The following is a 12277-nucleotide window of genomic DNA, read 5'->3' as shown; positions in this document are numbered from 1 at the left end:
CACATCTTGATAGACTCAAATAAAGCCTGTTTCAGTGCTCTCCGTTGCTGATGCCACAGAATTCCTGTCCTGGCAGCAGCAGCCGCCAGAGAATGACAATGAACTCAGCGCCCTTTGAGCTGTCTTTCCAGTCTTGTATTGATGGAAAACACGTGGCTGGGTTGCTTCATTCATCAGATTCCATCTCAGTGTTACTGGGCACCGTGGACCAACACATGGAAATACACTTTACTTTTTTTTTTTTACTGAAGTTGTAAATCTAACATCAACCGCGGGAATCTCTAAGAATACAAAATGTTACGGCAATTAGTGTAAGGTTAGTGTAAGGTTGAATTAAATGATTGAAATCATTAAAAACATATTAACCACACAGGGGAAGGTTTATTTCTGTCACGACCTATGCATATTCTTCTCTTGAAGGATTAAGTAAAAAAAATGACGTTAAAATATACGTGACACTACGCAATATTCAGATTATTATTATTGTATATCTATATTTTTGTTTACGTTCGTTTCCTTGTTCCTCGACAAATCGTCATGGTTCTTGCTGAGCAGCGTAAATTGGGTTCTTGAATATGAATGTGTAACATTAGGCATCACATATATTGGAATTAATTCACACTTTTTTCACAATGGCACAAATTTCCAGAATTTTCTGTACACTTGTGTATAACACACCCATTTTCGAGAAATTACCGTTACTGAAATCTTGCATGCCGGTTCAGAGACTTATTTTTTCCGAAACTTCTATCCACTGCAGTCTTAAGGAGGAGCGTCACTTCACATGAAGATTCTTTTTCTTTCTGGTTGCCAACTGGGCATGATTTTATCCAGACATGCTCAAAATAATGACATGTTTTCAATGCTCTGTTTGTCCCCCGATTGTCTTGATAAGACCATCTTGATTGTTGATGATCAAAACCAGACTAAAGAGAACCAAAATAAACGGCATCTAAACTTGTGGGATTTTAAGGGGGATTTTCCCTCTTTATTCCCTTTTAAAGAAAATAAAGTAAGTCTGTTTCTCCCACAACATTCCCATAGCCACCGATATTGGAAGCGTACTTTGTGGGACCCTATTGTTACCAAGCGAGGGGTATTGTTTCATTCCCCCCGGAGTCTGTGGTTTGCCTCCGCCTGGTCTCTGTTGTTCTCTCTCGTTTTGAGACGTCATGCATTGGTCAAATGTGAGAAAGTACAATTGTGTGAGTGTTGCGGGGCTACGGGATCACTTGAGGGTCGCACATGTACAGAGAGACAACACGGGGCCTTGTGGTTTCCTGCCCCAACTTTGGATTCTCTTGCTGTTTCTCTCATTTGTCTTTATTATGCGCCTCCTCCCATTGCCTTTCAATGCCCCCATCCCATAATATTCTCTTGTTTATTCACTTGTCTGACTGTATACCCGGAGGCTGGGCAGTAAATAGGATTTTTCTCATTTCACTTGTGCACTGCGCCAGAAAACTTGCTTGAAAAGACATTTCAGTGAGGCGCTGCTTTTCGGGCTTCCATTCTTTTCCCTAATGATCCCTTTTTGTTGGTGCAATGTAGTATCAGGCTTTACTTGTGCCATTTTTGTTAGATACTGGATGGAACTGAAAAGTCAACTTATAAACATGTAAAAGTTAAATTAACACACTAATTAAAAGTGTCACGGTGACAGCTATGTTGTACATGTGTCAAAAAAAAGCTTAGTAAAATTTAAGTGTCGTACTTAAAAATTCTGCTGTTTTGGTAATCAACGCCAAAGTAATAATTGAAAGACAGATTGAACACAATAGAACAAATGACTTTCCCAGAGTTAGTGAATATATTTCCATTTTGAAAGTAAATTTCCTGACACTGTTGAGTGTTTATCTGCCCACGCCTCATTCATGCCACGACCTCTTTTGTGTGCCAGCGTCTGGCCAGTGCCAAGGCCCACACGTCGCGCTTCGTCAGTGCCAACCTACCATGCAACAAGTTCAAGAACAAGCTTGTCAACATCATGCCCTACGAGACCACACGTGTGCCCCTGCAGCCAATCAGAGGGGTGGAGGGGTCGGACTACATCAACGCCAGCTTCATCGACGGCTACAGGTCAGTCACACCTCGAATGCATCCGCTTGTTCTTGACTGCCTTAGCGATGTCTTTGTTTGGTAACTCCAAGTGTGTGATTGTAGGCAACAGAAGGCTTACATAGCGACACAAGGCCCGTTGGCCGAGACCACTGAGGACTACTGGAGGATGCTGTGGGAACACAACTCCACCATCGTTGTCATGCTCACCAAATTGAGGGAGATGGGACGGGTAAGGATGCTGCAATAAAAAGTCGATGCCGTGTGCAGTTTTTCACTTTGTCCGAGGAATGACTGTCGATCATAAGTTGGCAAAGTATGGGCCCCCTGTATTTATTAATTTTTTTATTCATCTCGCACATACAATACTTGTTCTGCAAATTTATTGTAAATAATAAACAAATTTATTGTAAATGGTAAATTATTTATTCTACAATTATAACTTAATTTTTAAAATAATAAAAAAGATGATAAACTAAATAAAATAATTATTTAGTAAATTATTGAAATATTTTTGTTTTGTTGTTTGTCGTTCTCCTTTCTGCCAACTTTGCTCAAACTGTAATTTGGTTAGAATTGATTTTGAAATCTGTACAGTTTTGAATAATATACAATCCAATATGCCCATATTAGTTTTTTACTTCTTTGACATGCAAGAATATTAACTGTTATTTTTGTTTGCTTAATTGGGTAAAGATGAACTCACAGAGGAATATGTTTCGCATAATGTTCAAAAATGGATCTTTAATTGCCTTGTTATTGTCTGCTTTTAAGCGGTAGATATATACATGCTTTGATATCATTGGCTCCACATTTTTCTTTTCACTCAATATTTCTTTTTCCTCTCAATAATGAGAAGAAATGATACGCCTAGAATACATTTCGTTTGCAATCCCGAGAAAAGTGGCTACAACCGACTATTTGATTTGTAATCAAGAAGTCTAATACACAGTGGAACTCAAATTGACTAGCAAATGGTAGCAATCTGAAAGTCCGGTAGAAATATTGACAAAAAACTACCACGGCAAAACAAAAGTAGATCCCTCCAGGGGCATGCTGAACGATGTCGCACTTTGCGTGTTGTTGTGTCCATTCAGGAGAAATGTCACCAGTACTGGCCCGCAGAGCGCTCAGCTCGGTACCAGTACTTTGTGGTGGATCCCATGGCCGAGTACAACATGCCTCAATACATCCTCCGAGAATTCAAAGTCACGGACGCCAGAGTAAGTCACAAAGCGCACGCGTGATGGAATGTGCTGTTAAAAGGTCCGAGAGTAATAAGCCATGTATTTTCTCTTCCTCCAGGATGGCCAATCGCGGACGGTTCGTCAATTCCAGTTCACTGATTGGCCAGAACAAGGAGTGCCAAAATCAGGGGAGGGATTCATTGATTTCATTGGACAAGTGCATAAAACTAAAGAACAGTTTGGCCAGGATGGACCAATTACTGTGCATTGCAGGTAAAAAAAATAAAATTGTTGACATTCATAGGAATAAGCTACCAACAGAAATGAAGTCAACACCAAGTGTAAATGCTTTTAAATCCAGATTGAATGTCTTCAGGTCTTTTGGTTGTGTGAAGCATATTGAGTTTCCTGATGTATAAAATGTCCTGTAAGAGAAAAAAAACTTCCTTGCCTTCTACGTGGAAATTTCACCAAACTCAACGTGTCTCCCACCAGTGCCGGAGTGGGCCGGACAGGCGTGTTCATCACGCTGAGCATCGTGCTGGAGAGAATGCGGTACGAGGGCGTGGTGGACATCTTCCAGACGGTCAAGATGCTGCGCACGCAGAGACCTGCCACCGTTCAAACAGAGGTCAGCCGGCAAAAAAAAGGTCTCTGACCTTTTTTAAAGCAATTCTCACTGGTGTGCTCTATCTCCTCCAGGACCAGTACCAGTTCTGCTACCGCGCCAGTCTGGAGTACCTCGGAAGCTTTGATCACTATGCAACATAAATTTGTCACGGCACGTCCCACCTAATCCATGGATGAACGCGCTAGGCGGCGACGTGTCTGTGAAGTGAGCGCCATCAACATGCTGAGTGAAGAGGGAGGGAGGGGGGGAATCCTGCGTACCCACAAAGAGCACCTCTAACTGAGCCATAGCAACCTGCTTGACAAGGGGTCTCCACCCGCCCTTTCACCCAAACACGCCCATTGGTCAGTCAGAAGCAACTCGCTCCAATACTTGATCCGAATCTACGTTGTCTTTGTTTGGTTTCAGTCAGTGCTATTTTCCAAGCACCAGGGTTGCTTTACATTGTTTGGGTGTGGAAGTGTTCACCTCATCCACCGCCAGTGTAGCATCACCAACCTTGATTGATAGAGTGTCACAGGACGTTTGATTTTTTTCTATCTTTAGACCAACTCGAAGGCATCCATCATATGGACGTCTCGTGGACGGACAAAAAGTGGGACTTTGGCACACCGGAGATTTGCCAACGGGAGAGTGGAAACTCACCGAGCGCACAGTATTAAGGACACACAGAGCCGCAATGGACACCAGGAAGTGTTTTCCCCCCTTTTATTGTTTTTTTTTAGGAAAGCGGACTTTGGTTTCCTATAAATGAAGAAGACATTTTAGTCACATAGTAATAAAAAAAGCACCAGTTCGACTTAAGTCTTCACAGTTTAAGACAAGGAAATTGTGAAAGGTTTAAAAAGCACCACAACCACAAACAAAATTATCAACTGACTCCTTGAGAAAAAGAAAAAAAAAAAAAGATGTGGGCTCTCTTGTAAAGCTGGTCGCCCATTAGTTTTTTTTATACTTTCTGTTTTGTTGTGCATTTTTTATGTTCTCAAACATTTTTATTCAAAGAAATACAATCAGAAGCCGCAGGACCTGGCAGTTTCTCTGAATAGTTCCACCATTAACTGTTCTATTCTCACTTTTATTTGCATGAGCAACTCGATGAAGTCGTTGCCTGCCTGATGCTTGACGTTTCGGGGGAAAGGTTACATTTCATGATTTCATGATTAGAGCATTCACTTGAGTTCAGCTTTGATTTTTGGTCAGTGATAAGGTGAAGGGACTAAACTTGGGTTTCGGATTGGGCTTTAATATTTCAGGTTTGATGTAATCTTCAAGGTTGTGACTAGTCAGTCTAAAGTGGAACCCGCCTTTCACCCAAAGTCAACTGGCAAAGGCTACAGCTCACCCGCAACCCCAATGAGGACAAAAACGCGATAGAAAATTGGTGGTTTGGGCCCTATGAAAATTATTTTTGTCTAAATCAAGAAAGAGAGAAAGAGTACAAATTTGTAGAGTGTGCACGGAGTGGCTTTTTTTGGGGGTGGGGGGGGGTGAAAAACTATTCAAACCGTCACCTAGATTTAGACCAAGAATTATGGAAATGTGTCGAGACAACGTTCTCACCGGAATGCTCACCACTGACTTGTGCGTCTGTCTGATTCCGTGTGCAATAAGTAGATGTACTATATATATATTTTATGTCCACTTATTTACTACAGTCACATGCCATGATGATGATGATGAAGATAAATAGTGGTGCATCATGTCCCAGACTCGAGGGCGTTCAGCATTCGATTCCTCGTATCACGCCGCCACCCCATATAGACAATGTTGTCGTCACGGTAACCGGGAAACTAACGAACGATCCCAACTCCCAATGAATAGTTTAAGTTTAGATTTCTAGTGCCTTATATTACACGCCTATTTTGATAAAGTTACGTTTAAGGGTTCTTGTGTATTTTACGTATGCACACTTATGTATGTTTGTTGTGTGTTTGAGAGCGAGCGAGAGGTTGTGTAAAATTTTGTTATGCTCTACTATGTGAAAATTGCTGTTGTATTCTGTTGTTTTTCTACGGTAGGCTGGCTCGTCATCTCTTTGAAGGAGAACAAATGAGCACAACGAAGACTCAACTGCAGTACAACAAATGTTTATTTCAAAAGTATGAGCAAAGAATGAAATGATGATTTTTAATGAGAAAATGTCTGCGGTGATGCAAAGGCAAGCTTTCTTTTACTGTATTTCCTCAAATAGTGGCCTCCACTCTCATTAACTCCAGGCTGCACCACACCCCAAATAGATTTTCATATTTTCCTCTCAAGATTTTTCTTTTCAGTTTTCCTGGTTTTATTCCATTCAGGAGAAACAGAAGGGGGGAAAAATCAGCATTACCATAATAGAGTGGTGCCTTGAGATATTAGTTTCTGTAATTCAGCCATTGTTTAAAAGCTTCTAAAACCACAACTACCAATGCTAATCGTTAGCATGTCAATGGAATTTTCCATTATGCGCTAGCGTTAGGCGAGCTGGGCAAGGCAAAAGTATTTGGACGTAAGGAGTGTAATTTAGTTTGACAGTAAACTTCAAGTGAGGGTGGCATTAAAAAGCTTGAACCCTCTTTTTTGATTAATTAATCTTTAACTAATCGCCAACGAATCGCTTATGATGGTGAGCAAAGTTAACTGCCGCCTTGTATGTAAAAACAGAAAAGTCGCTTGTACACTGTCTCAAGGCATCACTGTACAGTATTTTTTTTAATCTATTTAACTCTTATTTTATGTAAGGAAAAAAATATTGATGATTTATAGTATTATTCGAAAACCCCAATGCACCTTTATGTGATTGAATAAACACCATCCGGCCACTACGTGAGGAAATCAAAGCAGCATAGACATTTTTATTGACAAATTGAATAGAAAAAAAAAAGCAAAATGACAACATTTGTGCATACAGGAGTCAATCCCACAGCGTTCCTTGTCCTGCCCTCCTCTTTCCCATGTTGCTCTCTAATCATGGCACCATTCTGGTGCCCCCGGTGTTGTTTTTGTATGCATGGTACCACTTTGGAGATGCCCCGTTGGTCGCACCTGTAATGGGAAGACTTGCACTTTCTCTTGTACTATGCACTTAATCCTCTTATCTCTGTTAGCCCACGCCACACCCCCAACCCCCTTTTACAAAAAAAGATTTACTTGAACTAGCTCAACGTGGACCCTGTAATGCTCACACAGTTGTGTATATGTAAATAACACCGAACACAGAGACTAATTGAAATTCTTAAATTAAGACAAAGTGAACTATATCAGATATACAGAGTGATATAAGAAAAGATTGCACCAGAAATCACCATTTATGGCACAGAAATATGTGCAATATGTCACCTCGTGGCTTTGCTGCACCACAAATGAATTTCACCATAAAAGTGTTCTATTTTAACCCCCTGACCCCAATGTATCATGTAGATGGATTAAAAACTGGAGTTTATATAAATTGTATAAAAATGAAAATAATGGTGTGTTGCTTGGATCAGTACTGTCAAACTGGTCTGTATATGTAAAGTTTTTGTTTGTCTGTTTTTCATTTTCTGCTCCGGGTCAACAAGTGCTTTTTATTTTCTTACATTGGTCTTTGTGTGTGTGCAAAACTGAGGATGTGGGGGGGAAAAAACACACACACGGGTCTGTATGGATTTCTGTTCTTTGTCGACACAAGTTTCATTTGTTACAAATAAACTCAAGTGAAATAAAAGACACCAAACCTGTATTCTGGCTCTGTACCATTACTATATAATTTGTTGGGCAAATTAATATTTTGGTAGCAAATTATTAATAATAATTCATAATAACATGAATGAATGAATGAATGAATGAATGAATGAATGAATGAATGAATGCCCTTTGACATGATATTCTGAAGGAAGTTGAAAGTCAACAAAGCAGGTGAGGGTGACATTTTCCATAAGCTCTCAGCAGATGTTTGAATAAATTCAGCAATTAAAGAGGTATTGATTTTTCCCTATTAAGATTGTTTAGTTTTAGTTGTGTTCACTTGGGTACACCTGAGATCAAAATGTTCTTTACCCTTGTTCATCTCCATCCTGCCATTGTCAATATCAGTTTCCTCAAGCCGACCCAAGCTGACGTTCAGCAAGGTCAGAGAACACCCGAGACTGATCACCAGTGAATCGGAAGGCAAGTGTTGACAGCCATCAATGGGTGCTATCCCACATGCACATTTTTGGAATGTGGTGGGGAGGCAAAATATCAGGAAAAAACAAACCGCAAATGGAAAAGAACATTCAAGATGCTTGAACTGAGATTCAAACCCCAAACTTTGAAACTGTGAAGCTGCTAAGCACCATGTTGATGCGCTCCTAACTAATATAATAATGAGTACTAACATACACCATCCATGATTGTGAGCCACGGTACCACAGTGTAGTGGTTAATGTGCTGCACTCTGAGTGCAGTGATGTGAGTTCAAATCTCAGTGGAAACTCAGACTTTACATTCTGCAACATAGTTGCTTGGTGCTCCCCCATAAAACCATTTTAGCATTGATCTATTCTTATCTATACTATTCGCTTGTTAGGTCATCGATGAAACCATATATCTTCATGCTTTCACAAGCCAGGATTCTATAGTATAGTGGTTAGTGCTCTGGACTCTCAACCCAGCGACTCAAGATCGAATCTTAGTGGGACCTCGAACATTTTATCCTGGAAAAATTTGCAACATAGTTGCTTGGTGCTCCCCCATAAAACTATTTTGGCATTCATCCCTATTCGCTTGTTAGGTATTCCATGAAACCATGTATCTACCATTAGCAAAAGGCCAGGGTTCTATAGTGTAGTGGTTACTCCTCTGGACTCTGAACCCAGCAACGTGAGTTCGAATCTCAGTGGAGACCCAAACCTTTTATCCGGGGAAAATTTGCAACATAGTTGCTTGGTGCTTCCACATAAGACCATTTTTGGATTCATCCCTATTCGCTTGTAAGGTCTTCCATGAAACCATGTAACTTCCATTGCTCATAAGCCAGGGATCCATAGTGTTGTGGTTAGCGCTCTGGACTCTGAACCCAGCAACTTGAGTTCAAATCTTTGTGGAAACTCAAAATGCTTATGCAGGAAATAATTTGCAACGTAGTTGCTTGGTGGTCCCCCATAAAACCATTTTGGCATTGATCTAGCAATATTCGTTTGTTAGGTATTCCATAAAACCATGTATATACCATCCTTCACAAGCCAGGGTTCCATAGTGTAGTGGTTAGTGCTCTGGACTCTGAACCCACCGACTCGAGTTCGAATCTCAGTGGGACCATGAACATTTTATCCTGGAAAACTTTTCAACACAGTTGCTCGTGTGCTGCCCCATAAAACCATATAAGGGATAGGGTTGGGTTAGAGCTGGGTTGGGGTTAGGGTTAGTGCTGGGTCTAGGGTTAGAGCTGGGTCTAGGATTAGGGTTGGGGTTAGGGTTAGAGTTGAGGTCAGGGTTAGGGTTAGGGCTGGGTCTAGGATTAGAACTAGGGTTAGGGTTAGAGCTAGGGTTAGATCTAGGGTTAGGGTTAGAGCCAGGGTTAGGGTTAGAGTTCGGGTTAGGGTTAGCTCTAGGGTTAGGGTTAGAGCTAGGATTAGGGTTAAGGTTAGGGTTAGGGTTGGGGCTGGGTTGGGCCTAGGGTTGGGACTAGGGTTGGGGTTAGGGTTAGAGCTGAGGTTAGGGTTAGGGCTGGGTCTAGGGTTAGAGCTAGGGTTAGGGTTAGAGCTAGGGTTAGGGTTAGGGTTAGGGTTAGAGCTAGGGTTAGAGTTCGGGTTAGGGTTAGCTCTAGGGTTAGGGTTAGTGCTAGGGTTAGGGTTAGGGTTAAGGTTAGGGTTAGGGTTAGGGTTAGGGTTAGGGTTAGGGTTGGGACTAGGGTTGGGGTTAGGGTTAGAGCTGAGGTTAGGGTTAGGGCTGGGTCTAGGATTAGAGCTAGGGTTAGGGTTAGAGCTAGGGTTAGAGTTGGGGCTGGGTTGGGACTAGGGTTGGGGTTAGGGTTAGAGCTGAGGTTAGGGTTAGGGCTGGGTCTAGGATTAGAGCTAGGGTTAGGGTTAGAGCTAGGGTTAGAGCTAGGGTTAGGGTTAGAGCTAGAGCTAGGGTTAGGGTTAGGGTTAGGGTTAGGGTTAGGGTTAGGGTTAGGGTTAGGGTTAGGGTTAGCTCTAGGGTTAGGGTTAGGTCTTCCATGAAACCATGTATCTACCTTGTCCTACAAGCCAGGGTTCTATAGTCTAGTGGTTAGTTCTCTGGACTCTATACCCAGCGGTTCGAGTTCGATTCTCAGTGGAGACCGAAACTTTTATCCGGGAAAAATTTCCAACTTATTTTCTTGGTGCTCCCACATTAAACCATTTTGGCAGCTCTATTCTTGTTAGGTCTTCCATGAAACCACGTATCTTCCATTTACAAGCCAGAGTTCCATAGTGTTGTGGTTAGTGCTCTGGACTCTGAACCCACCGACTCGCGTTCGAATCTCTGTGGAAAATGTGACTTCATGTGATTCGTTCTTTTTTCAGTTCATATAACTTCAACCAGTAGGTGTCGGTAACGCGCATTGAAGCTGGTGCCACCTCGCTGTAAAACACAACGAAGAAGAAAATGACGTAACTTCCCGTTCACGAATGAGTCTCGAATAGCATTTCCAGTTCACCGCGAGACCGGATCAGTGAGGGAACAAATCCTGACTTTCCCGTTCGCGCACCAATCAATAGGTGAACTGCCTTCCTTCCCGTGCATCAACGAATCAGTCAGTGAACGTGTTGCGTCTCCCTCCTGGCGTGAACTATGTAAGCCAGAATGTAGATTTACGATTTGCCAAGGAAAGAAGGAACCACTCAGTGAAACAGCACTTCTTTTTTGCACGTTTTCTCCAAGCTAACGGCTAATTTTATTGCATGAAGGGATGCCCCGTTGTGCAAAAACGGGGAGATTATGCTTCTCTTTGGGTAATCTTTATTTCATAACACTTAAAATAACGTGTATGCATACATACGCCTCAATATTGTTATCTAATACTGCATATATAATATATATAATATATATATAATACTGTAATCTACTGCAATTTCACATTAGATTGCTGGTTTGAAATTTACTTTTATTATTATTATTATTTGAATAAACATTAAAACCTGTTAAAACTTGTCTGGTGTTCTATTCCTTGTTTTTATTTTTTTGGGCATGAAAACAAAAATCTGACATTTGGTTAACTGCTTTATATGACACTATGTATGTGTTTTACGTTATGTAAAATGTGTTGGTGTACCCCAAAATAAAGAGCAAGTAGTCAAATACACATTCTTGACACGTACAAAAAATGCATAAAGTTATTAGGTACACCTGAAAATGGTGGTGTACCAAATGGAGTGTCCGTGTGACGTCACAGATCAACCAGACAATCAGGAGGTGGGGGTGAGGGCGGGTCTGGCACTTTTCACTTTCACTTCAGCTTTGGCCATGATTTTTCCCTAATGAAGTGGCCTGTTATTAGGTACACTTGAAAATGGCGGTGTACCTAATGGAGTGTCCAAATGACATCACAGATCAAACAGCCAATCAGAAAGTGGGGGTGAGGGCGGGTGTGGCTCTTTTCACTTTCAGTTAAGCTTTGGCCATGATTTTTCCCTAATGAACTGGCCTGTTAATAGGTACACTTGAAAATGGCGGTGTACCTAATGGAGTGTCCAAGTGACGTCACAGATCAAACAGCCAATCAGAAAGTGGGGGTGAGGGCGGGTGTGGCACTTTTCACTTAAACCAGGGGTGTCGACCTCCAGTCCTCGAGGGGCCGCGTTCCAATATGTTTTCCAAGTGACCCTCGTTAAGCGCACCTGCGTGAAAAGTTTTAGCTCATTTCATGTTCTGCAGGAGCTAAAACTTTTCACGCAGGTGCACTTAACGAGGGAATCTTGGAAAACATGTTGGAACGCGGCCCCGAGGACCAGAGCTTGACACCCGTGACCTTTGACCATGATATTTCCCTAATAAAGTGGCCTGTGATTAGGTACACTTGAAAATGGCGGTGTACCTAATGGAGTGTCCGTGTGCTCCCCTCGTTAAGCGCACCTGCGTGAAAAGTTTTAGCTCCTGCAGAACGTGAAAAGAGCTAAAACTTTTCACGCAGGTGCGCTTAACGAGGGACTCTTGGAAAACTTGTTGGAACGCGGCCCCGAGGACTAGAGCTTGACACCTGTGACCTTTGACCATGATATTTCCCTAATAAAGTGGCCTGTGATTAGGTACACTTAAAAATGGCGGTGTACCTAATAGAGTGTCCGTGTGCTCCCCTCGTTAAGCGCACCTGCGTGAAAAGTTTTAGCTCCTGCAGAACGTGAAAAGAGCTAAAACTTTTCACGCAGGTGCGCTTAACGAGGGACTCTTGGAAAACATGTTGGAACGCGGCCCCGAGGACTAGAGCTTGACACCC

At 41.9% G+C, this 12277-nt stretch overlaps 1 protein-coding gene across 30 annotated transcripts in view; it reads left to right on the top strand.

The window, feature by feature from the left end:
- The window catches only part of LOC119128997 (receptor-type tyrosine-protein phosphatase delta-like), a 116645-nt gene extending 109066 nt beyond the window's left edge, over window positions 1-7579 (top strand). For all 30 annotated transcript variants that reach the window (XM_037262025.1, XM_037262008.1, XM_037261989.1 and 27 more), the window contains 6 exons: window positions 1901-2079; window positions 2164-2290; window positions 3156-3281; window positions 3364-3518; window positions 3741-3876; window positions 3948-7579. In XM_037262025.1, coding sequence (XP_037117920.1) covers window positions 1901-2079; window positions 2164-2290; window positions 3156-3281; window positions 3364-3518; window positions 3741-3876; window positions 3948-4016 — 792 coding nt within the window. In that variant the 3' untranslated portion in view covers window positions 4017-7579. The remainder of the gene's footprint in view (window positions 1-1900; window positions 2080-2163; window positions 2291-3155; window positions 3282-3363; window positions 3519-3740; window positions 3877-3947) is intronic.
- Window positions 7580-12277: the final 4698 nt, after the last annotated feature.

This window comes from Syngnathus acus, chromosome 1, assembly GCF_901709675.1.
Source record: "Syngnathus acus chromosome 1, fSynAcu1.2, whole genome shotgun sequence".
Taxonomy (NCBI): domain Eukaryota; kingdom Metazoa; phylum Chordata; class Actinopteri; order Syngnathiformes; family Syngnathidae; genus Syngnathus; species Syngnathus acus.
The sequence above is the reverse complement of the archived record's forward strand: the minus strand, read 5'-3'. Positions and strand labels throughout refer to the sequence as shown.